Source organism: Phlebotomus papatasi, chromosome 3 (genome assembly GCF_024763615.1).
Source record: "Phlebotomus papatasi isolate M1 chromosome 3, Ppap_2.1, whole genome shotgun sequence".
Taxonomy (NCBI): Eukaryota; Metazoa; Arthropoda; class Insecta; order Diptera; family Psychodidae; genus Phlebotomus; species Phlebotomus papatasi.
Genome location: NC_077224.1, coordinates 9,125,655 through 9,152,538, shown reverse-complemented (window position 1 = coordinate 9,152,538; position 26,884 = coordinate 9,125,655). Strand labels below are relative to the sequence as shown.

The window sequence follows — 26,884 nt, the reverse complement described above, 5'->3', positions numbered from 1 at the left end:
CTTCAAGGAAACCAAAGTGAAAGTAAAAAAAACCAGTGGAATCGATTGAAAATGGTCTCCAAGGACAGAAAAAACGTCTCCAAAGAAAATTATTACGGAAACTAACCTAAAAATAAAATGAAAAAACACATGCTTAAAAGAAAATTTGTTTCAATCAAATTTTGAGTTGAAATTGAAAATAGCAGACCCTTGAGCAGATGAGAAGATAGTGAAAGTCTCCAAAGGCTTAGAGAGAAATATCTGAAGTATATCTATCTCAACCATCAGTGAAACAATTTTTAAAGTGCTCTGTCAAAACCAAAATCTGTTTTATTGAAATAACATCTAAATATTAGGGTAAAAAGATTTCAAAAGAAGTCTCCAAAACGAGTATGTTCTACAAATTCCTTTTAAAATAAATGCTAGGGGCATATTTTAAAAGATACTTCGTTTTTCTTCTAAAGGAGTCAAATAGAGTAAATCAAGGACAGAAAAATGTCTCTAAAATGAAAATCCCTTACAAACCTAATTAGGATAAAATTCCAAGAATTCAACAGAATTCTAGTTAGTCTCCAAAGATTCAGTACACCTCAAAAGAAAACTAAGGCTATCCTGCAAGCTTTGTTGGGAAAAAACGACAAATACCTTATTCAAAAACATATTTTGGGAGTAAAAAAATCTCATCTCAAAGAATGGAATCAAACTTGATGATTTTTCAATAAGTCTCGAAAGATGAGGAAAATCTAGTATAATCAAAAATTATTAAAAGGCGTCTATTCTGTTTAGGAAGACGTTTTACTTGCAAGCAAAAACACCTTCCTTTGAAAATTAATATGAAGAAAATTATTTCGTCAATAAGTCTCCAAACATTGAGAACTCTACAAAGCAGCTATTCGAAATATCATGAATCTTATTGAAATATTTCATACAATCACGAAAGAAAACAAGAAAAACCTCTATAAGTGGAACTATGGCTTATAGTTCAGTCTCCAAAAATGTCTCCGAACCTCATAGCATTAAATTAAATGAAAAATCAAAGTCTTATATTTAAAATGTTTAAAATCAACCAAATATAGCTTATATGTCAACAAATATCAAATTGTCAGAATCTGTACAAAATATATCCAAAATACCTTATCCTCAAAGTCTTTAAAAATGTCTCCAAGCCCCAAAATATCGAATCAAATTAAAATAAAAGTTTTATATCTAAAACTTCAAAAGCAGATTATTATTTTGTGAATAGATTTCAATCAATTCAATATTTCTAAAATATCTTGTACTGAAAATCTCCAAAAATGTCTCCAAACATCAAAATATTAAATCAAATTAAAATCAAAGTTTTATAATTGAAAATACTTCAGTGGTAACTTTTGTGTCAAATTTCCGATAACTCTGTAAAAAATACTTCTAAAATTTCTTGTCCCAAAAATCTCTCCAAACCTCAAAATATTAAATAAAGTTAAAATCAAAGCTTCGTTTTTAAAAATTCAAAAGAAGTCGCTTTTTCCTTTGTTAATAGATGTGATATTCTCAGAATTTCTGCACAACGTTTCCAAAATATATTGTTCACAAAATCTCCAAAAATGTCTCCAAGCCTCAAAGTATTAAATTAAATTAAAATCAAGGTTTTATAATTGAAAATACTTCAGTGGTAGCTTTTGTGTCAATAAATATCAAATTTCCGATAACTTTGTAAAATACTCCTAAAGTATCTTGTTCTCAAAGTCTCCAAAAATTTCTATAACCTCAAGATATTAAAAAATAAAATGAAATCAAAGCTTTATATTTGAAAATACTTCAGTGGTAGCTTTTGTGTCTATAAACATTAAATTGCCGATAACTTTGTAAAATACTTCTAAAATATCTTGTTCTTAAAGTCTCCAAAAAAGTCTCCAAGCCTCAAAGTATTAAATCAAATTAAAATCGAGGCTTTGTAATTGAAAATACTTCAGTGGTAGCTTTTGTGTCAATAAATATCAAATTGCTGATAACTTAGTGAAATACTTCTAAAATATCTGACTGTTAAGTCTCCAAAAATGTCTCCAAACCTCAAAATAGCTTTGTATTTAAAATTCCAAAAGAAGTCGCTTTTTCTTTTGTAAATAGATCTCAAATTGTCAGAGTCTCTGCACAATATTTCCAAAATATCTTATTATAAAAGTCTCCAAAAATGTCTCCAAATCTCAAAATACGTCAAATTCATACAAAATATTCCTAAAAAAAAATGATCTAAATGCAACAGAAGGCTAAAAAATTAATTTGCATTAATTGAATTTGGAAAACAACACATTGGAGACTTCCTGGAATTTTTTGTTTTGATCGGTTGGCGTCATTCAGTCATCAGTCTTCTGTGCGTTTAATTTCAACAGACATTCTTCTTTCCGGCAATATAGCACCTATTCATAGTCGCTAATCAGTTCTAATCAGTAGCGTGGAAAAATTGGCCAAAAATTGAATGACAAATCGCGTAAATTCGTGGAATATTTGAGAATGACTGTTTTGGGCTGGCTTTTTTTATCAATTAAAGTAGGTCTATTATAAACACTCTCTCAAGTTCATTCACAATGCCTTGTCCCGCATGTGAATGCAGCGTGATAACATTATTCACTTTGAGCGATTAGGTGCAATATTCAACTTCCCCACGAACTTCAATCCAAATGAGATAATTGATGAATTAAAAGTCCAAATGGAAGGAGTATCCGCAGCTATTAATTGATCATTAAATAGTTGGGAGGTTTTTTTTTAAGCTGAGCAATCTTATCAGAGGAAGTTCTGATGCACGCTAAAAAATTGTTCAATGAAAATTTTTTCAAGTGGCTTTTTAGTGATACGAATTTTTTTTTTGTAGGTCAAGAAGCTTCAATTCTAAACTTTTTCTCTCCTTTTGTATTCTAGTGCCTTCAACAATGTCCGTTGCGAGTGTACAAGCACCTCATTTAGCTGAATTGTGCTCATCTCTTGGGTGAGTTGTCATAAATAACTTCTCTCAATTGGGAATGATTCATAGGATTCATAGAATGGAGGAGACTCACCTGGTTTTTTTTTCTGGGTGAATTCCCCATCGCTGAATTGGATGCTAATTGGTGTTTTGTCTTTCAGCCGCTCAAGTCTGAGTGTCTCATCATCACTGTCCGATTTGGTGGGGAGTCCGTTTGAGATTTCAGCGGACAATGTCCTGACCATTGAGGACCTGCGTGTCCAGATGGGTTCTTGCTTCACGTGCGGCGTCTCCTGGGCAGAGGATCACGTCTCGCTGGACTGCAGCGAGTGCGGCGGATATGGCCTGGAACGGCCGTGCCCGCTCTGCGATGGCAGCTGTGGGAGCACCTGGAAGAGGGATTTCACAATGGTAAATTCCCATTCTTCCTTGACACTTTTTTTACACAATTTCACTGAGAGACATTGAAATTGGACAAAGGTTTTGTTAACCGAATTCGAGGTTTAAAATTAAACCAGCTTTAAAATTAAACCCTAAAAAATACCAACGGGTTTAGGGTTTTTAAGGTTCAAAGATTCCGGAAGATTTGCAAATTTAAATAATCCCAAAGACCGTAAACGACTAAGTTTAATCTCATAAATTCAAGGTTTAACGTTAAACCAGCCTTAAAAATAAACCTGTAAAAAAGCAAGAGGCAAAGGATTTATTTAAGGTCTTAAAGTTTAAGGGCTTAAACCATCAGCATTCATCAAATTTAAATAATCTAAAAGCCATTGAAATGTGACTTATACGGGCTTCAGACCTAAGGCTTAGCCATAAGGCTTAACTTCTCTAATTTCTTATCAGTCGAGAATTTTTGGATAATTTTACCTTAGAAATGGATTATCAGGGTGAATTATTTATGATTTTAAAACCTCCGCAAACTAGGCTAAACCTCTTGTCTGAAGACGGTTTAAGTTTGATTTTGTAAATCGAGGTTTAATATCAAACCACGCTCAAAATCAAAGAATTTAATAAAAATTTAAAATTCAAGACTTAAGGATTCATTAAATTTAAATAATCCGACAGCCAATAAGATGTGCCTAGGCTTTGTATATTCAAGGTTTAAAGATAAACCAGTTTTTACATTAAACCTTCAAAGAAATACAAATCGAACTAAAAAGATCTATTGAACATTTAAGATCCAGTGCTCGAAGTTTAAGGTCTCATCACATTTAAATAATTCGAGAGTTAATGAAATGAGCTTAAGCTCTGATTTGTAAACTCCAGTTTAAAGTTAAACCAGACTCAAAATTAAAGTTTGAATTTATTTGTTTATTATTTATTAAATTTATTATTTAATATTTTATTAAAATTTTATTTATTTATTATTTATTAAATTTTTTATTTATTAAAAATCCAAAATTCAAGGTTTAAGCTTTATAAAATCTAAGTTTAAAGATAAACCATTTACATTAAACCTTTAAAGAAATACAAATTGAACTAGAAAGATCTGTTAAATATTTAAGATTCAGTGCTCAAAGTTTAAGGTCTCATCACATTTAAATAATTCGAAAGTTAATAAAATGAGCCTAATCTTTGTTTTGTAAATTCGAGATTTAAAGTTAAACCAAATTCGAAAGAATATGAACAAATTTTAAGAGTTTCAGGTTTAAGGTATTTGTTTCTGTCACTCAATAATTTTATTACCGAATAAAGTATTTCCTACGATCCAAAAAAGATAATTTGAAGATAAAATAAAACATTTTTATTATAAAAATTTCTAGTCGATACTATAACATCGATCTTATACGATTTTATCAAATTGCACAAATGGAAAGTTTTTGCATTGTTCAGAAATGTGTTCTAACTTTATTATTTTATTAATTACTTTTCGTTTTTAGTGGTTTATTTTAAGTTTTTGGTAACGTTCTTAGGTTCGGTTTAATAAGAACATCGTTTCGATGTCTATCTTTTTATTAATTATTTCGGTAATATCGAAAAATAATAAGAAATGTTTCGAATAATATCTTTCCATTTTTTTATGACAATATCATTTCGATATTTTAATTATCTGTTCGAAATTGATACAATATTATTCTATAGAAAAAAATGTTTCGATTATCGATATCGTTTAAGATTACAAAAACGTGTTAAGTGCTAATATGATATTCGTATAATTCCGATTTTTTTTTAATATTTCGAAACATCGAAATAGATCGAAGCGATAGTTTTGCAAAATCGACAAGATAGAAAAGGTAAAGAAGTCATAAAATTTCTAAAGTTTTAAGAATATCTTTTCGATTTTTTGCATTATCTTTTCAAAATTGATCCGATTTTACTGAAAAAATATTTTTCGGTTATCGATATTATGCAGAATAATGAAGAAGCGTTATGTGCTAGAACAGAATTACACTATTCCTTTTATGATTTTTTCTATTTCGAAATATCGATTTTATCAGAAACATCGAAATGATTTTAGAGAAAATATGAAAAGAAACTAATGAAAATGATATTTTTTAAAAACGATAAGATTTACCAGAACAAAATTACAAAACCGAGAGACAGTCAAAGAAGTTATAAAACTTCTTAAGTTTACGTGAATATCGTTGCGATTTTTCGCATAATCTTTTTAAAATTGATCCGATATCACTGACAATAATATACTACTTTCTCAAAGAATGCTGTTAATACTTTTCTAATGTTTTGATGCGTTAAAATAGCGGTTTTAATCCAAAAGTTTTATTTAAAAAAAAATAAGACAAACATTAAATAGTTAAAGAAGTAATAACACTTCTTAAGTTTACGAAAATATCGTTTCGATTTTTCGCATTATCTTTTCAAAATTAATAGGACATCACCGACAAAAATATCCTTCTTTTTTGAAAAACGCTGTTCTACTTTTCTTGATTTTTTTGAGGCGTCGAAATAGCGGTTTTAATCAAAAAGTTTTATAATAAAATAAGACAAAATAGAAAAATAGTTAAAGAAATAATAAAATTTTTCAAGTTTACGAGAATATCGTTTCTATTTTTTTTAATATAAATTTTGTTTTTCAAATTCGTTTTGTTATTTTTGCAAAAACTTTAATTTCATAAAGCCTAAAAAAGAAGACTTTTTCTAATAAAATAAATCGTATTCTTTTCCAAGAAACGTTCCCTGCTTTAAACCTGTATAAATCGAGACTTAAGGCTATCATCCAGAATATATCATAAGACTCCAAGGCTATCATCGACAAAATTAACAAAAGTATCACAAAAGAGAGAAAAAATCAATAAAATTTCTCAAGTTAATGGGAATATCTTTTAGGCTTTTTTTAAAAATAAATTTTGCTTTTCAAAATCGTTTTGATATTTTCGCAAAAACGTTCCGATATTTGATTGGGTCTAGAATGAAAGGATTATGGCAAATCTTATAAATAAAATAAGTCAAATTCTTTTCAAACAAAAAGCGTCTTCTGCTTTAAACCTGAATAAACCCAGACTTAAACCTCCTAAATGCCAAGGCTTTAATTTTAAACCTCAAAATTGCTCTCTGTGAAATCTTTCGACAAAAAAAAGTTAGAAAGAAAAGTTTTAGAGGAATGTTTTCTTTCTAATGCAGTCCCATGCTTCTGGAAAAGCGAGGTGGCAGGGATCGTGTCCATCGCATCCCATCAGCCATCCGCCTGCCATGGTGCTGCCCACAATCGTGACACCCGCCGCCGTACCGCCAACTTGTGGCGCGACGCGGAATCAGTTCCTGGCCCAGGAACTCTGTGCCCGTCTCGAGAAGCTCTCAACCCAGACGTGATTTACACGCCTCCGAGGTACACTCTCCATGTGTTCCCCCCGACACTTCCTGAGAGACACACAGAGCATTACCCAGAATCCCTGCAGGGCTCACGTTGCAGTTGAGCCCTAGAGGGCGCATCCCTTCGGAAGTACTTGGTGTTTTCTTTCGTTTTTTTTTTTTGTATAAAAAAATCAACATTATGTGTATAGTCATTCTCTTGAGAAAATCTTTTACACAGATTTTTTTTTTTACTTTTTTGGTCAGTCCAGGGAAATTTATATTTTATTCCCTGTGAGGTCAAATCTTATGCTAATATTAAAAGAATTGTTTTTTTTTTAAATGTGTATAAGAAAATTATGTGTGGAGAAAATAGAGAAAGAAATTCAAACAAGACTGTGGCGCCAAAATGCTCAATTCTGGACATTAGTTCTTTAGTTTTTAAGTGAATGGAATTTTTGCAAGACAAATATAATAATGGGAAAAAAATGCATTATAATTGTCTTTTTTTTCTTGTGAGAATAACTTGAGTTTGTGCATTTTATTTTTACAAAAGTGGAAGTTTTTTTTCTGATATTTTGCCAAAAAAGCGCTACAGTTTATTCAAAATTCCATTTTTTTCAGATCAAAATATTTATTGAAGATGTTCTTGCTGATTTGAAAATGTTTTATTTCTTTCAGAACGTGTGGAAAGTATTTTTTCTGGTATTTATTTTATGAAACAGTACGAAATCTAATGGGGAAGGCACAATTGCTTTTGTTTTGTAAACATGTTTTGGAATATGCGTGAGAGAGAGCGAGACAACTATAATCGTATACCTCTCATTCTGACTCGCTCTGAAATGTCAAAAATATGTTGACAAAACAGAAGAAATTATGCCGTGGCTATTAGATTATGGACAACGCAGAATTGCTTTTGTTTTGTAAACATGTTTTGGATTGTGCACGAGAGAGAGCGAGAAGATTACAATCGTATAAAGCTCTTTCTGACAGATATGTCAAAACTATATTATGCGATGTTCTTTAGTTTATGGGCAACGCACAAGACGTTCTGTTTTATAAACACATTTTAGAGCGCATTTGGAGAGCGAGAGGATTACAATTTTATATTGTTGATTCTCCGTGAAATGTCAAAAATATGTTGACAGAACAAAAACATTTATGCGATGTCCGTTAGATTATGGACAACGTACAAGAGCTTTTGTTTCGTAAACATGTATTGGAAAACGCGGGAGAGAGTGACACAACTAAAATCGTCTTGCGCTGATTCACTCTGAAATGTCAAAAATATGTGGACAAAACCAAAACATTTGCACAATGTCCGTTAGCTTATGGGCAACGTACAAGAGCTTCTGTTTTGTAAACATGTTTTGTAATACGCGTGAAAGAGTGACACAACTACAATCGTGTTGCGCTGATTCGCTCTGAAACGTCAAAAATATGTTGACAGAACAAAAACATTTTTGCAATGTCGGTTAGATTATGGGCAACGCACAAGATCTTCTGTTTTGTAAACATGTTTTGAAATACGCATGAGAGAGTGAAACAACTACAATCGTATATTGTTTCGCTCCGAAATGCCAAAAATATGTTGACAAAACAAAGTATTTCTGCCATGTCCATTAGATTATGAAGAACGCACAATTGCTTTTGTTTTGAAAACAGTTTTTAAAAAGAAATGCGTAATATATCCAGAATATTGTAATTGGAAATTGTTTACTGTTCTTGAAATCTCTTAAAAAATATATTTACAAAACAAAAAAAATATGCGATGCCTATTATATTGCAGACTACTCAAAATTACTTTGTTTCTTAAAAATTTGCTGAACGAAATTAGTTCTGCGCAGCCCATTTGAATTGCAGACATTTAAAATAATTCTTTTCAATTATTTTTATTTTTCAATTTTTAGCAAGAACTATCTTCTTCATTTTTTCAAATAAATGCGCAACATTAATTCATATTAAACATCTCAAAAAATATATATTTAATTTAAAGAGAAAAAAAAACCCAGAAAACCATAAGAGCATAAATATAGTAAAGAAAAACTTTTTAAAAAGAGAAAACACTTAATAAAATTTAAGAATGTGTGATATTCCGGAAACAATATATTATATTTGTAATTAATTAAATAAAAATGAAAAAAATATATAAATATACACGATATATTGTCAAAATTTCTCATGTCAAAAATAAGAAAAAAAATTGATTAAGGAGGATTTGTATTGGGAGTGTTATTTCTTGTAGTGAGAAATGATCTTCTGGTAAAATTTTCTGTGAAAATTTCCAGTGATTTTTTTTTAGGTTTACAAGGCGCACTAGCAAAAAAATGGTTGATATTAATTGGTAAAAAAAACAACAAATTTGACTCAAAACTATCGCACATTTTTCCTTGATTCTTTTATTTTCTTCAAAACTCAATTTCTTTGACAATATGTGTTCCAAAAAAAAAGATAACTGCAATAGATAGAGATATTTCTTAAAGACAAACTCACTACCATTAATTTATGAAAATGCATTAATTTTTAAGGATAACTACTTTATAACTTTATGAGCACAGATCACCATTCAGAGCGTCCTAATTTTCATTTCTTTCAATTATCCATTTCGTTCGACAATTTTATATTTTCAAGAAAATTATTTAATTCTTTAACAAAAAAATTGAAGCACAAAAAAAAGACCAAAGATAGGCAGAAAAATTTATCGTTGAGATGGCCTCTGAAAATTGGTGTATGGGCTAAATAGAGAATTTTTTTTTTCATTTAGCAAGAATTTCTTTTCTTCAATACGTTCTCATTTGCAAGAAAAAATAGCTTCAACCATGTTAATTTATTAGCAAAAAATAAACAATAGATAAAAGAATTTTCTTTTATAACAATAAAACTGAGAAGAATTTCTTATGTAAAAAAATATAAGTTACTCTTTTTTATATTGTCATTATTATTTCATTTATTCAATAAATATTTCTTTTTCCATTTTATTTACAAAATGTCTTTTATTTGCCCAGAATTGTCCACTCTAGGTTTTGTTGTTGGGAAAAGAATTGCGGAAACATTTAGTACAGGCATGTACTAAACATAAACTAGCAGGTAAAAGAGACTTTATTTTCTAGCTTTGAATAAACGTCTTTTTTTGAGACTAAGGAGAAAAATATTCAAAAACATTTGTCGTTAGACATTTAGCACATGCATGTACTAAACAATAATTCAACTAAAAATAGAAGATTATAATTTTCGTTAAATATGTAGTCAAGCATTTTGTAACTTAATTCGAATAAATTCTTTGCCGAGAACATAGAAATAAAAAATAAGTATAATTCTTTGAGCATTTAGTATACGCATGTATTAAACACTGAAGATTTTATATCATTTTTCTGATACGTAGGGTGGAGTTTACACTTATGCGCAGCTTGCAAAAATCTTAAGTTATTACCTAAAACAGATTTCGAAGTATCACAAAATTTATTAATCACATCATAAACTAATAATTTTATGACTTCTCGAAATCTGTTTTATTTAATAAAAGTTTCTGTAAGTGTTCTAAACTTGTGCCAAGAATATGGAGAAAAATAGGAATGAGTTTAACATTTAGTACATGAATGTACTAAACAATAATTCAACGCGAAACATAAGAATACAATTTTTTCCTTCAAATAGTCAAAAATTCTTAGTTAATTCTAAACAACTGTCTGTCAAGAATGTAGGGAAAAACAAGAATTAAGTATTTTTTTAAGTATCTAGTAGGGCCTCAGTGGATCAGTGGATAGAGCAGTGGCTCTGTGACTGTGAGGTCGAGGGTTCGGGACTAGGCAGCTGCAGATTTTTCAGCTGCTGTAATAGTCTCGAATTCGTCCAGTGAATGAATGGAAAAGTAATGTCAATACATTGACAATGAACCACCTAAAAAGAGAGGTTGGTATAGGAAATAAGTTTCGACATGCAGAGTTCAGTCGAATACAAATACTCATTCACTGCCCCGATCCACAAACCAAGGTTGGTTTACCGTGATATAAAGCGGTACTGTGTGTATCAGAACGCACACAGAGCACTGTGATATGGAGCAGGTTTACTCGCCTTGGGGGTTAAGATAGAACAGGAGAATGGGGAGTGCATAATGGGCCCAAATAAGTGGCCTGGGTGCAGCGGTTCCGCAAGGAATATAACCGACCCATAGACAAATCTTAATCTTAAGTATCTAGTACATATTTGTGCTAAATATTGAATATCTTATTTTTTAGAATAGAATATTTTATATCTTTTTGAGATAGGTAATAAAACATTTTGAGAGTCTATTCCAAAGTCCTTTGCCAAGAGTATGAAGAAAAATGTGAAAAAAAGAAATACGTTAAATAAATAATGATGTACTAAACAAGAAAGCAGCATGTGGAAGACTTTAGTTCTCTTTCGGTAGGTTACAATTCTGTTAGTCAATTTAAAATGAGTTTATTTCAAGAATAAGTAGAAAAAAAAACTAGGAAAAAATTGTGCCTTAAACATTTGGTACATTCATGTACTAAAAGTAATAATTCCACACGAAACATAAGATTACAAGATTACAAATTTTACCAGTTAAATATGTAGTCAAAAATTCTATAAAGTCATTCTAAAGAATTCATTGGAAAAAAATATAGAGAACAATAATTAACTGATCTTTTAAATATTTAGTACATGTTTGTTATGTGATAAATATTGAAGAATTTAATATTTTCTCTATGATAGGATATTTTATTTTTTCTTGAGATACGTAATAAAACATTTTTAGAGTCTACTTCAATTTTTTTTTCCTAAGAGTATGAAGAAAAATAAAAAAAAAGAAATAAGTTAAAAAATTAGTACATGATTTTGCTAAAAATAAAACAAGACGATATTGAATACTTTAACTCTTTTTTGATAAAATTGTTCACTATTGTCTTTCTAATTAATGTTTCTTAAGAATGTTTATTTTAATCCTGCAAAAAAATCCTTATTATATTTATTTTCGAGACGTTAATCAAATTAAAAAAAAAAGCTTTGCAAATAACAAAATTGACATCTGTCATTTAGTCTGAATTGTCAGGTGTTAAAACATTATAATGTATGCATAGAAAATTGGTGTCTAAGATTGTAGAGAATCTCAGCTAAAAATTAATCTGGGTTAATTTTATTTTAAATATATTTTTTTGTGGCGAAAACAGTAAACTTTTGATCTTAAAGTGATGCTTTTCTTGTATCAGCATCGAAAGAAGAATAAAGGAAGTCCTCAAAGTTAATATTCCTGATTTATTCTTTAGTTGCCGAATGTTTAAAACTATCTTATTATTACAGTAGAGTCTCGCTATAGGCCATCGCCCTATAGTCCACAATTTATCGACCGTTGATTTCAAAACACTTGTTTTAAGTTAGGTTATGTTTTTTAGTATGCGACATGCATAATTATTTTAATATTTTTGGCGAACTTTATTAAGTAGTTGTGATAATTGTGATCCATAATAAAGAGAGCAAGGACAAGTACCACAATCGCAAAGAAAGTGGAAGCCGTCGAGCAATTTCAATACTAAAAATCGTTGATAATTTTAAAAAATTACATGGACTATAGTGCGACCCAAGTGTCAAATTTGAAACCAAATATGGACTATAGCGAGACTCTACTGTACCTAATTGTTTGTATTATTAAATTAGTAAAAATAATTTGAAATGAAGATGTAATGTAAAACAGGACGAAAAAATTACAAATCTAGAAGGTAAAGACGCCACGTGGTGGTTAGAATGCTAAACATCCCATGAGAAGACCAAGAAGACTATAATCTTCCATTCAACTCCGTTTTAATTAAAGTATTTTAAAAAAATCAAGCAACCATTTGAACAAAATTCCCGAAAAATCACTTTTCCCTAGAATTTCTTTTATATCCGCGTTGTTATATTATCAGGGCATTTTTCATCCGTAAGAAAATAAAACGGAGCAATATGAATCAGGGAAATACGAAGAATTTTGGCCAGGAAACTGTTCAGCGAACAAATTATTTCTGTGGGAATCATCGGGAGAGAGAGAAGAATGAAGGAGCGGCCTGTAGAAGTATCTTCACAAGGACTGAACAGTCCCAAAAGAATATCCCTCAGAAGTTTGCCCAGGAGATGCAGAAGGATGCAAAGGAGATCAAATTGAGTGCAATTGAGAATAAAATAGAAAACATGCTAGTGAATATCGATAATGCTTCTGGAAGTCAGGAGACTCTCTCGCCATCGTCAGGAGAGACTGTGAAGTTGAGGGAAAGGCAGGAAGCCCAGGAAACTCTCCCTGAAACACGAACAACGGACTTGGCCCTTGAAGGTTTGATACAGCTGCGAGAATCATTGAATTCCCGTGTGGACAAGATGATGCGGGAAAGTGAGATGATAATGGAGGACTTTAAATCTCTGGACATCCGTTCAGATGCCTCCAACACTCCCAGGAGTCAGAAATACAGCTCCCGGACGCACAATATCGACGATCCGGGGGAGATTCTGAGGAAGTGCAAAGAAATCCTCATTAGACTCATTGACCAGGAAATTGAGAAAGTGGCAAGAAGCAAGACACTCCGTTACATGGAGGCTGGCGATGGAAATACAAGGAAGCTCTTTGCCAGAGATGTTTCTCCTTTCCGGTCAGGGAATGTCGCCCAAAGTGAATCCTTCCGGGACATTAAAATTCAGCGGAAGAGCCTCATTGAGAGTATCTACGTGCTCAGTCAGAGGCTAAATCAGCTTGAATGTTATGAAAAATTGTAGAGTTTTGTCCAGGAAATTGGATATATTAAATAAAAAATCTTAAAATTAAATTGAGGATGAAGTGGAAGCGTTCCCTCTGGCGTTTTCAGGCCAATTTCAGTAGAAAATCATATTTGAGAGAAAATACGTGGTCAATATTCTTAGTCAGAAGGTAAAGCAGGTCTGACGGGATGAAAATTTGTAGAATTTCCCACGGAAAATGAGATATTTTCAAGAAAACTTTGTGACTTACCAAAAAGACGCCGCAAAACTTTTTGCCGGGAAAGCCACTTTGGAATAATCTTCTGTGTTGAGGTACATGAGGGCGCCAGCGTCTGTGTGAAGTGGGACATGGGACAAAGTCTGGGACAGTCCGACGACTGTCAGAAGTGTTTGTGAAAAAAATAGCTCCAAAATGGATAAAAAGCGTGTAAAGGCCAAAAGACGTAAAGATGTAAGTAAATTCAATGATGTATTCCCTTCCTGGTCACCTAAAGATGTTCAGGAAGCCCCTTTTGGAAAAATTCTCCAGAGAGACACGTTGTTTTTCTCCCTGTGACCTTTGTTCTTCCATCAATTTTGCTTTCCGGGCACCTGGGATTATTGGGATTTCCTGGGAATTGTGCCCCTGGGAAGACTTGTTTGTAGCTCAGTTCCCTGGCTTAGGGTCCAGGGAAGAGCATTAGTATCCCTGGGCAGACAGAATTCAGACAAAACAGCTGAGATTTGTCAATAAATCTCTGCGGGATGTCTGTCAGATTGCAGACGTGGAATGTTTTGTTCCGTAACGGGAGTTTAGATTTCTGGGTCTCTCATTAGCATGGTAGTGGCTAGTGTCCTACTTAGATGCGCCTCATCATCTGTTCCGAGCCAATTGCATCAGTTGGCAACAGAATCTCTAAACGCAGAGATTGATTTTCTTTCTGTCTGTGTTTGCTTTCCGGGAACAATCTGGCGCTCTTCCGGCAGGAGTATACGGGTCCAGGAGGTGTTGAGGAGGTTGTGGAGAAGCCTCCCAATGAGGAATATTCAGTGGCCAAGTGGCTGAAGCGCAATGTTCCCACGAAGAAGACCAAGTGTCTCAATCACAATGTTGAGTACTTCACAGCATCCAAGGTAAAGATTCCCCATCCCAAGAAGCATTTAATTCTCCAGAAGGTCTTACAATATTTTTTCTTTTAAATTCTGTCCTAGTGAGAAATTATTACAAAAAAGTTCTACAGGCTACTCCGAGGTTTTATTACAGAGAACCTATTTTTAGTTACCAAAATAGATTTTCTTTATCAATCAAAATTGAATTTTCACTAACCAAAATTCATTTTTTGTCAATTTCATGAAATTCAAACGATTGAAATTTTTCCTTTCAGTCTTCAAGAAGTCAGATATAATGGTCTCTTTCTATCTAATAAAAATTAAAAATATCGAATTTAGATTTGACGGAAAGAGATATATTCGATTATCGTTTGAATTGTAAAAGTAAAAGTAAAGTTTTATTTGATTGAATTTTTATAATTGGAAAGGTGTGCCAACGCCGCAATCAATTAAAAATCTGTTTTGGTTAGTCGAAGCTAAATTTTGATTTTGACATGTGATTTTTATGGCTCTGGCACATCTGTTCGATCGGTAAAATTTCATGCAATCGAAACTCACATCCCTTTCTCAAATATTTTGAATATGCCTATCTCAGTCTTTTGGACTATTTTTCTTCTTATGAACATCAGACCAAATTAAATTTACAGTAGACTCTCGCTCATTCGGTTCTTTTTCAATCGGGCGCAAAATTTTGTTGACGATTTTCACGTTTAATTATGAAGCTAATTTGCTCAAATTCGCTTTAGTTCTTCCTATTTCATCGTGATTCTTTATAATTGAGCGCTTTTTGTGGAATTTATAAAAACTTTGACGCCCAAATCTATCGATAAACCGGATGACATTTTGCCCCAAATGCTCATTTGAGAGAGAGTCTATTGTAGTCGTATGGTCGTATGCAAAATACCCAATCTAAAAGGTCTGAAAGAGCCATTACAATTGAAATTAAAATTGCAATGTTCATTTGACAGAAAGTGAAAAATATGTCTGATTTCAGTTTAAAAGAGTAATGGTTCTGGCACACCTTTTAGATCAGGAAATTTTCGTGAAATCAAAATTCACATTCCTTTCTTAAACGTTTTGCATATGTGTATCTCATTCTCTAGATCCGGTTGAGCTAAATTTAATTTGGTATGATGTTTAAAAGAAGAAGAGAGTGAAAGAGTGAGATAGCATATTATTGAATAGATTAGAGAAAGAAACAATTGCGAATTTCGACTTCAAGGAATTTACTTGATGTAAAAGGTGCGTCGGAACCATAAAAAATAAAATTTAAATCGATTGAATTTCACTAAATTGAAAACGTCTACCCGTGCCATTAAAATTGTTTTTTTGCTCATCAAAATTGATTTTCTAATTGATCGAAATTCATTCATTCATTTTCAACCGCTTATCCCTATTGGGGTCGCGGGCCCATGACATCCAAATTAGCAGCCCACGTTTGTCGATCCTCCGCCACTTCAGGAAGATGTTCGAGTTCGATCCCAAGACGTTCCAAGGCAAGATTCTGAATTTGATTCAGCCACCTTGTCCTTGGTCTGCCTCGAGGTCGACGCCTTCTCACAATGGCTTGCATATATTTTCTGGGGAATCTTTTTCAAAATTGATTGTTTATCTAACCTAAATTAGATTTTTACTGACTAAAAGTGATTTTTTTTCTGGCCAAAGTTGAATTTTGACTGACTCTAAATTTTCGTACTGACCAAAATTGATTTTATTAACAAATCAAAATTAGTTTTTTTTTTTTGATCGACATTGATTTTTTTACGAACCAAAAGTTGATTTTCCTACTCATGTAACTTTTTTACTCATCAAAATTAAGTTTTTTCCTGACTTAAATTGACAAGAAAATTGATATTTTACTGTTTAAATTTGATTTTTTCATAGCTCCAGAACACCTTTTAGATCAGGAAAATTTCATAAAGACAAAATTCGAATCTTCTTCCTTCTCAAATGTTTTCCAGGTGACTATCTCATTTTTTCGCATTCTTCTTCTTTTAAACATCACTCCAAATTTAATTTAGCTCAATCGATTTTGGATTGCGAAAGATTGAGATAGACATATGCAAAAAGTTTGAGGAAGACAGAGATTCGAATTTCGACTTCATGATTTCCTGATCTAAAAGGTGTGTCAGAGCCATTACTGACCAATTTCGATTGTTCTTTTGATCAATACTGAACAAAAATTTCACTGAACAAAATTTAATTAGATTAATTTAGATTGGTAAAATTTCATGAAATCAAAATTCGTGTCTCTATTTTTCAAAAGATTTGCATATCGCTCCTTGGAAATTACAAGAGGCCAACTCACTTTTTGCGATTTTGAGATTCTAATGCACTTATAAAGACAATTTAATAAATTTTCAGATGATACAAATCATTAAATTTCCTTATCAGAAAAGTTTTTCAAAATTTTAAGCTTTTTGATTACTTGCATAATTTTGTACGACTGATTGATTTTTTGCGGACTGAACTAAATTTAATTTAGTGTGTGATGATCAAAAGGAGAAGAAGAGTGCAATAGACATATGCAAAGTTTTTAAGAAGGAAAGGGATGTGAATTTTGACTTTATAAAATTTTCTTGAACTAAAAAAAGGTGTGCCAGAGCCATTACAAAAGATTTTTTTTCTAAACGAAATTGAATTTTTACCAAGGGAATTTAAGTTTCAATTTTTGGTTAACTATTTTTAACAAAATATAGTGAAACATTTTTTATTCATAAAAATTTATTAAAAAATGGAAATTAAATAAAAGATTACAAGTTGATTTAAAAAAAATTCTATGAGCCCTCTTATATGTAAATCACAAAATATTAATGGAGCATTCTATAAGTCCTGAGTCAATAGAATTCGTCGGAAACTTAAAAAAAAAAACTTAAAAAAAGGGAAAAGTGTTTTTGGAATTAAATGCTTCTTGGGTCAACTTACCCCTTGCCCTTCGAATCGTTCTAATGTCCTGATTCCCAGGCCCTTGACGCCCTCATGGAGTCAAAATTCGCAAAGGGGGATGCCCCTTTGTTTCCCACTCGAGAAGCTGCAATTGAACTCCTGGACAGCATGTTGGTGCACAAGTTTTTCCATCGTGCCAAGAAGCTGCCCGTGACCGACGAGGAGCTCCGTGGACGCAAGAAAACCGACGACAAGGCCAAGAAACCACCGCCAGAGGAAAAGAAAGCACCCAAGGAGCCCCCGAAGGAGGCAGAAAAGGGAACAGATGCCGAAAGTAGCCACGTGGAATCCACAACAAAGTCCGAACGCGTGGAGAAGGAAAAGAAAAAACGCAAAATTCGGTTGGATATGCATCCGGAACAGGTCTTTGTTGACGGTTCTGAGGCTTATGTCTGGATTTATGATCCCATTCCCCTTCACTATTGGCTCTTTGGCGCTCTCATGGTTGTCTTTGTGATTGTCATGTGTCTGTTCCCACTCTGGCCCACTCCGTTGCGTCTCAGTGTCTACTATTTGAGTATCGCAGCTGCTGGTTTCTTGGTCTTCATCCTGGGTCTGGCAGTGTTGCGCTTCATCGTTTTCTGCGTGGTTTGGGTGGCTACGGGATCCAAGCATCACTTCTGGCTGTTCCCCAATTTGACGGAAGACGTTGGATTCCTCGCATCCTTCTGGCCACTCTACAAGGTAAGCCAATTTTAACCCTATTTAATCATTTTCAGGATTTTTCGGATTTTTCTTGATTTTATTAGGGTTAAGCTTTGGATAGATTCGAGGTTTAAACCTAAACCCGGTTTTGCGTTGAAGGATTAGGTATTGTACGCCAGATTTTTTATGTGAGCCAACTTGAAATGTCTGTAAGTTGGATTTAAAATTCGTGAAAAAATGCACATTTTGGATTTAGACCAAAATATCTAGGATTTGGAGTAAAGTGACAGAATGATGACATTTAGGTGATCACATGCAGTAGATCAAAATGTCTTCTAAAATTTCTCAAAGAACTTGATCGTAACGGTTGCTTTGGAGCAGAGGTAATTCAAATAGTTTTTAAACTCCTTTTTGACAAGAGCGCCCCTTGTGTCCATGTGACGAACCACAAAGATATTACGTACAGTAGTAGACTCTCGCAAATTCGACTCTTTTAAGATCGGGCTACTTTTTAATTCGGGCATAAGTTACATTTGAAAAAAAATTGTTGTCATTTTTCAAGTTTTATTGTGTTTATCAAATGAATCAAATATGCTCAAATTTGGCATGGTTTGTCTTAGTTTTAATGTGATTTTGTATTATTGGGGGATTTTCATGCAATTTACGTTATATATGAGTGTGTAAACTCAATATCTATATGCTCATAAATAAAAAATCGTTGCATTTCAAAAGGTTTGTCGTCCGAATTTCTGTCTAATTCGGCTGACATTTCGGTCCCATTTGAGTCCAATATGAGAGAGCCCTGTAGCCGATCGGCCGCAAAGTTTCACAATAACAGAAAATTCCCTGGAATTTGTCTTCTATTTTTCCGCGACAGTTTCCGTGGAAATAAACGCTAATATTCCGCTTGGAATTCTGCGGAGTTATCAGCTTCTTTTCGCGTGGATTTCCTAGAAAAAAGTCCGAGGAATTTTCTTGCAACATAACTGAGAGCATTCACTGAGAATTGATTCAAAATTTACTTTGAATATTCCGAGTATATTTTCCGGTATATTTCCGGCCAAGACTTCATGGAAGTAAACGCGAAAATTCTGCAATTATTTTTCGCCCTAACGCTATAATTCTTGCGAGCTAGGCATACTCAAATGAACGATATAGTAGCAATATTTTTAACTCAAAAGTAGAACAATTGAGTGTTCGTCTGATAGATGAACACACTTGCCAATTGGCACTGATCGTCCATATTTGTGGATGTTTTTTTCTGAAAATTCTCTATGAAAGTTCCACGAAATTTTTAATCAATTTTTGGAACTATTTTGAAGAAAAATATATTTAAAAAATCCACTGGAAAAGTCGTGGAATTCCATAATATTAAACCACGGAAGCCTCTAACGCCGTTGCATGGAAATTTCCACGGAGAATTTCGTGGAAATAAAAAGGATTTTCCAAATTTTTAAAGGGCTGACTGCCGATTATACGCTAATAATCCATAGGAAAAGCCGCGGAAATATTCGTCAGAGAAAAGTCCATGGAAACTCGCGGACATTTCTTATTAGAAGGTCGTAAACAGAGTTCCGCAGACATCCATGGAACGCTAGGAAGAAATTTAGCGTCAAATTCCATCTCGGAAGCTTACGCGGATTTTGAGCGGTAAAATCCAGGGAATTCCACGCGGATTTTTAGCGGTAATATCAGCGGACATATCAGAAAACCGACTACCAAATAATAACAATCAATCAGAGTGTTTATTTTAGAATCACGTAAATCGTAAACAATTTTGATATTACCAAGATATAATTTCTAGCAAACTCAGCATATTTTATCATTCCTGGAAGAATTTTCTATCAATGAACAATTTTCGATGTACTTTTAGATCTTCAATTTAGCGGTTTAATGATTTAAAAATAAACGGTCATAAAAATGTTCGGAGTGCCAGGAGCTTTTGGAACGAAAAATGGTAATTCCTCAATAATTACCAAAAAATGGTCATAGCCGAGACACGAAATGTATAAAAGTGGTTATCGCTCAGTTCTCGCTGTCTCGGCTATTTACACTTACCCCAGCTCTGTGGGCGCTCTAAAGGGGAAATTCCTTCTCTGTTTCTCTCTCTGCAAGTCCAATGCAATACTTTCCCTTTCCCTCCGTGGGAAACGGACTGTAGACGCCAACGACTAATGAAAGAGTTCCCCGGGCGCAGGAAGCTTCCAGAATCCAATCACTGACACTTTTTTCTCCTCTTCTGAAGGGAAGAAGGATCTTAAAACCTCATTCAATAAACCTCTAACCCAGGCTGTCCCTCGACAGGGCGGTGACCGTATATAATCCCCGCTGGCGACTGTACTGAGTACCACTACACTGACACACTTACAAAACATAGAATATCGGTAATCCCGGCTGACCAATAAATGCCAATTCCACTGTTCTCAAAATTGAATTTAAATTTAACAGAAAATGCAGGCCTTGCTTGGAGCTAGAGGCGGGAATTATGAATTTTCCGCGAACAGGGAAGGGAATCCCTGGCTCTAGTCCTTGTCATTTTTCATCAATTTGTGTTCATCATCCTTGGATCGATTTATGGCAGGGGGGTCTCCCGAAGTTCCCAAGTCGTTATTTCACACCGTTTTGTCTCTAGGCCTGACGGTTTTGTCCTTAACGAAAGCCAAAAATCTTTATTTCCGCTAACGTGTCCTAGTGAATATCTTTAACCGATCATTATTTGGTCGTAGCACGAGTACAAAGGCACTGGAGAGAAGTGCAAAAAGTGCAAGAAACAGCACAAGGACAAGGACAGTGATGCTGAAGATGAAACGTGTCCACTTATCAAGCAGAAAAAGTCAGGGGGAAAGAGTGAGAAGGACGACGTAGAAGACATCCCATCGAAGACAGAAACCGAGACGAAGGAGGAAGCGTCTGACGCGAAGGATAAGGGAGACCATGAAGAAGGTGACACGAGGAAAAGGTTCGTTTTGGAGAAAATTTTTCCCAACGAGAAATCAAGATTAAAGGATATTTTTTCCCTTTTCTTTGACTTTTGTACTTTTAGCTCCTTGACTCCTTCTGAAAGTGAATCCGAGAGTTCTCAGAGATCTTCGACAGGGAAGGACTTTGAGATTGTCGATTCGACGGACTTGTCACCAGAAGCTCCTGAATAAAAGGAGGCGGAAGGAGCATATTGGTGAGAAAAGAAACACATTTATTTAGCACAAGCATTTCCAATATTAATTAAAAAAACAACAATATTAGAAAAAAAGTTTTAAAACAGTGAGAAAATGAAACAAAGTAATTATAATAAATATTCTGCAGATTTTATCGAAGAATTTTACGTTGAAATCAAATGAAACGTGAACAAAAATCTTTAATAGACTTTTAAATGGATTTTCATTTTGTTTTTATTTTCTGATACATTCACGCGGCTTTACTAGCAAAAAAGAAAAACAAACAAGCAAACAACTGATAAGTAAAAGCCAGCAGAAGCAAAATATTTGGCAAGAAAAAAAATTAGAGACAATTTAAAGCTTAATCTGGGAGCTTTTATGCGACTGTGAGACTAGAAAAAAAATCTCACTTGAGTTTATTTAAAACAATTTATTTTAATTTTTTTTGTTAATATTTGTCAGATCGTAAAATTTGAAAAGCAAACAAAAAAAAGGAAAAACAAGCTTCCGGAAAGTGGAAAAACTTTTAAATTACTCGAGAGCTTTTGACTTTCTGCAACCCAATTTTGAGAGGTTATACATTTTCTTTATTCAATTTATATTCCCAAAATAATTGTATATAGAATAGTGATTTGTTTATAATTATTTTTTCCTTGGAAAATTATGAAGTTGAGTAACAAGAGAAAAACAACTTGCAGTTAGAGAATCAGACACTTTGTTTACAGTACAGTGCAATCTAATTGAAATTTAACCCTAAAGCGGACAAGAAACAAAATGTGACACAAACGAGCAAGGCGACTTCAATTTAATCTTGTTACTGAAATATTTGGAGTTTTTTTCAAACGGATTTGATCGTTTTGGGCATTCGGAAAATTTGAAATGTGTTCCGGAAAGAAAATCAGAAAAGGTTAATTGAGGTTAGGTGCTATATAAAAAAAATCCTTTTCACGATCGGAGCGCCCCTGACGTGAGAATCTGGCGAAATTTGAGAGTTCTTGAAAAGTGTAACATGTTGAGATTTTTCAGTGAATATTGAATGTTTGAGTAAAATACAAATGTGATGTCCTTTGTGTTCAGGAGACTCATAGGGATCCCATGCAGCGTCGACCAAGGATTAATGGCATGAAGTTGGTTATTGAGAGGGCCCGGTTGCGCCATTTCTGTAAAATCGGACATTGACGGCAAATCGGTTGCGCTCTCTGTCTCCAACAACATAGAGATCTTAACCGTAGACTTTGAAAACTTCTCCGTAACATCCGTTTATAAGCCTCCGGGAGAGGACTTTCTCTTCTTGCAGCCGAGTAACTTTGCGACATCTCCTGTCCGCTTTGTTCTCGGCGACTTTAAGTACCCATTTATAGCTATGTATTACGCCGACGTAATACAACGTTCTATTACGCCGATGTAATACACCAATGTATTATGTCGGCGTAATACAAGCTTCTATTACTTCGGCGTAATACGCCGGTGTATTACGCCGATGTAATACAACGTTGTATTACGTCGGCGTAATACAGAGCTATAAATGGACTCTAACTGTCAGAGTACTCTCTGGGGCTACAGTACAACGAACACGGATGGGGAAGCTCTGGAAGAATGGTATGAGGGCAAGGGGCTAACACTTATTCATGATGCTAAATTACCAGCATCATTTTACAGCGCAAGATGGCGACAGGGTTACAAACCTAATCTCATCTTTGTAGCTGATTAAATAACCCCGTGTTGTCGCAAGTGCATCTTGCCCCCTATGCCTCACTCCCAGTACAGACCCATTATGTGTAAAGTAACGGCTACCGTAGAGCCTAGAGATGTTCCATTCCGTAGAAGGTTCAATTTCTGTAAGGCTGATTGGTAGAAATCCATTTCAGATGTTGACACGGCTGTGGGAGGTATCGATCCGAAACCAGAGAATTATGCCCTAGATACACTTACGACTTAAGCCGCGAGACGACTTAGTGGAAAATGATGGAAATGTAGTTTGACTATTATTTCTCATATAATTACGCTAAGCCGTCTCTCGGCTAATCCTCAGGTCTATCAAGGCCCTTATGGGCGGTTTGTGAAGACTGTTAAAGGGATATGTCGTGTTAGCTACATTCCGGGACTTTGAATCGGGCCCATTTGGTGACGCTACGATTGAGCTTGGTGGTGCTTTGGCTGACGTAGTATCGGAGAGTCGTCAGGAACGTTGGGTGTCTACTGTTCAGGGTCTTAATCTCACTCACAGCAGTTATCAGGCCTGGAGATTGATACTACCCATCGGTAACGACCCCAACACCGACAAGACTCTTCCATAAGTCACTGCAAACCAAATCGCTCATCAATTGCTCTTGAATGGCAAAGTTCGTAAGACCGCCACTAATTCAAAAATAATTCGGAATGTCGCCTCCGACGTCGATCGCCTGTCCGCGCCTTTTCGTGAGGACAAGCTTAGTTTGGTTATTAAAACGATGAAGAATTGTTGTGTCTCATTTGTTGTTGCTGTGTTACGGCGTCGACTGTTGACATTGGTTACGCTGGGATAATATTTACTCTTTCGTTTGTAAAACGGAGGCGAAACTACTATTATAGCCCCCAGCGCATGCAGGGAGGGCCACCCGAAAAAATCAAATTGCGTGGATTTCGAGATGCGTGCAGGCTGTCAACTTCCTCCCCTGGAACTGCTCCTGAAATTGCCAAGCCGCAGGTTAAAGTCGAGGAGACCATCCTCAACGAGTGTGGACTTCTGTCTGGAACAGAAATGGAAGGAGATCTGGAGTAGAGCCGCACCAGTCAATGGTCACTTGGTCCGGGACCCAACCTCTCGAGTTCCAAGCTTCGACTTGCGCTGCCGCGAGTGGGCAATGTTAAACAGGTTCCGCACTACGCAAGAAAGATGTGCCTATTTGCTTCACAAATGGGGAATGGCTGATTCTCCAGAATGTGACTGCGGTAGTGCATTTCAAACGATGAGCCACATCGTGAACGACGGTTTAAGGCGAGGCTTTGTGGGTGGACTTGGTAGTCTGGACCGTTTACCTCAAGCGGCTCACGATTACTTAAGACACTTAGATTTAAATCTATGACAACTCAGAAAGGCTATTTGTTCCTATGTCTTGTAATCTTGTAAAAGAAGAAGAAGAACAGAAAGGCAGCAGACATTGATGGCTTGTACGCCGGAAAAATAAAAAAAAACTGGACCAGTCACTGTTGACTGGATCCTCAGACTCACAACAACGATCCAGACAACCATCCGAGGAGCTAGCGTCCTACTTTTCTTCTATGTCATATTTTCGAAATGTTTGAAAGTATGCACCTGCCTTAGGGGACAAGCTGATCCGAGTGCAAGCTAGATACCGCTCTGGAAAATCCAGCTCTGGTCAAGTTTTGAACTTCACTCAATTCATTGAGGATGGGTTTGAGGAAGGCAATATTACAGGTGTTGCCTTCGTTGACCTCTCGGTAGCCTTTGACACAGTAAACCATAGAATTGTCCTTTCCAAGATCTACAATCTTGGTTCTAGCTGCTAAAACAAACACGTTTCATGACGTAGAGTCCCAGCTTGAAGCCTGTCTTGTAGAATTTTCAAAATTCTACAAGGGGAATCAACTGAAACAGGGCCTTTTACAGTGCAGTAGCGTTTAAACGCAATGGTTTCCAACTTAAGAAGTCGATGTGTAAGGACAAGCGGCGTAGCGCAATCGAGAGACTACAGACGGCGATGGGGATTCTCCGAATGCGGGGGGATCCAAACCACCCTCACTTTTCTGCTTGTGCGTTGTCCGCTGTCTCATGCGAAATAGGGAATTTGATGTCGACAAGTCTGCTTGCCGTTGACGTGGCCCGTTTTTGGGCAAGACATGTTGGCTCCGTTCAGTAATAACCTTTCGAAGAGACAAAGCTACACCAAAGCCAAGCTAAATTTATTCCAAAATCTACCGGAAGCCTAAAGTGCAAGTTCACGTACTCCCGCTTTAGCTCTGATTGTTCTGCCATTTCGAATTTCGCTATTTTGGACATTTCAATCGTAAACGTCAACCGTGTGCGAACGTTTGCAGCAAAAAGTGAATTTTTGTGTAGTTTTGTAGTATAAGTTCTCTCTGACACACCTTCAAATCGGTAAAGGAAAAACCTCAATCGGGAAGGTTATTACTGAACGAGAGTATTTAATTTAACGATTAATAATAATAATAACTAACAAATTTAATTATTCTTTAGATATTTCCAATTCGAGGTTCAATTTTCAGTAAAAAGTGATTAAAGTAAAAATGAAATGGTCTTCTGTTAGTTTCGTCTCAGTCTTACTGTCAGTTAACACTGTGTCAACTGTCAACTGTCAGTTACAGAGCTCCTAGCGGATTTTCAATTAAACTTTCATACGCTGCTGAGTTCTGTCAACATATTTCATATTTTCAAGTCCTAAGTGATCAAAACCGATTAATAAAGTACAATCAAATCATTGGCTACTTCTACAAAATACTTTCAACCTCTTACAGCTCAGGTAAGGGTTCTCTTGAATCCTCTAAAATCGCCCTTGCTCGTTTGAAGGTCAACCATTTATATTCCATGCAGTATTCCCAAGTAAAATTAAATCAAATATCAGCCATATTCCATTTAAAGGGAAATTTTTAAATAAAATATTGTAAAATAGAGAGAATCTCAAATTCAAGGATATAACATAACCTCAGAGAGACATTATCGTATAAAATTGTTAGGAAGAAATTGGTAGTTCTGTGTAAAAAAAAAGATGCTTTAAATCCCTTTATTGTAGTAGAAAAATTGTAATGCGAGTGTTTTTCATGTTGAACAGAGAATTGTGTAAAGAAAAATAAATAAAATGCGAAAAGTTCAATTTCAAGTGAAAGATGAAAAAAGAAGAAGAAGAAGAAACTTCAATGAAATTTGTCTCTATCGCAATTTTGTTGCACTGTACTGTGTTTGTTGTGAAGATGAAGGACAGAAAGTGTAATCTATATTTATTTATTATTCCTAAATGAAATACAAAAAATATATATATTAAATAGTTGTAAGATAATAAGAGAAAAAACACACAAAAAAATAATGATTAAATATTTACGGTGGTTAAAATCGTCTTAAAAAAATAATTTCCTGTGTTTTTTTTTTTTAAATATTTTTCTCTGTACCCGATTTTTTTCTTTACCGCGCCGCAGGATAATAAATAATTTTTTTTTGGCGTCAGAGGCATGAAAATGATTTTCATTTTCCATCTCTTTGTTTCCTAGCAAATAGATATATTTTAGCGAGTAGAGAAAGAATAAAAAGAGAAAAAGATTAATAAAACATTGTCATGCATGACATGTTGTTCTTGGTGTTCCAGGGAAGACCGATTCAACTTTGAATTGATTGCCACCCTTTCCATCATTCCTCTCCTCTAGGACTCTTTCGCGCGATGGAAAATGCACATATTTTCTAAAACAAGAGAACTGGGTTAATTGTTTTACACAGAGAGAGAGGAGAACCCAGAAAAGTGTGGAAGGGGGGAAACTAAGAGATGGAATAAATTCCATTCAACATGGTATTTTCATGTCGAATATCAAATAAGGAAGAAAATTGTGCGTTGAAAGGCAAACATTGAGTGTTTTCACAGTTTTCTCTCAGTGTCCCTGCACAACACAGCTATTTCACTTTCAATTAAAGTGAGATGCACTGGAGATTCTT

At 34.5% G+C, this 26,884-nt stretch overlaps 2 protein-coding genes across 2 annotated transcripts in view; both read left to right on the top strand.

Moving 5' to 3' along the window:
- LOC129806639 (protein pinocchio) overlaps positions 1 to 9,657 on the top strand; it is a 72,548-nt gene extending 62,891 nt beyond the window's left edge. The window contains exons 3-5 of the mRNA XM_055855370.1: positions 2,875 to 2,941; positions 3,079 to 3,328; positions 6,500 to 9,657. Of these exons, the coding sequence (XP_055711345.1) occupies positions 2,875 to 2,941; positions 3,079 to 3,328; positions 6,500 to 6,688 (506 nt within the window). The 3' untranslated portion in view covers positions 6,689 to 9,657. The remainder of the gene's footprint in view (positions 1 to 2,874; positions 2,942 to 3,078; positions 3,329 to 6,499) is intronic.
- A 4,063-nt stretch (positions 9,658 to 13,720) lies between these two features.
- On the top strand, positions 13,721 to 26,523 carry LOC129806636 (translocation protein SEC62). The gene is made up of 5 exons (XM_055855367.1): positions 13,721 to 13,841; positions 14,357 to 14,503; positions 17,444 to 18,109; positions 20,797 to 21,029; positions 21,114 to 26,523. The coding sequence occupies exons 1-5, from the start codon at positions 13,803 to 13,805 to the stop codon at positions 21,220 to 21,222; spliced, it is 1,194 nt and encodes a 397-aa protein (XP_055711342.1). The 5' UTR covers positions 13,721 to 13,802; the 3' UTR covers positions 21,223 to 26,523.
- The last annotated feature ends 361 nt before the right edge of the window (positions 26,524 to 26,884 follow it).

Bases quoted from the DNA above. Each gene is read 5' to 3' on its own strand.
- LOC129806636 (XM_055855367.1), top strand. From the start codon at position 13,803: ATGGATAAAAAGCGTGTAAAGGCCAAAAGACGTAAAGAT. The intron at 14,504-17,443 runs GTAAAGATTCCC...CCTGATTCCCAG, and splicing joins AGTACTTCACAGCATCCAAG to GCCCTTGACGCCCTCATGGA. The intron at 18,110-20,796 runs GTAAGCCAATTT...ATTTGGTCGTAG, and splicing joins CCTTCTGGCCACTCTACAAG to CACGAGTACAAAGGCACTGG.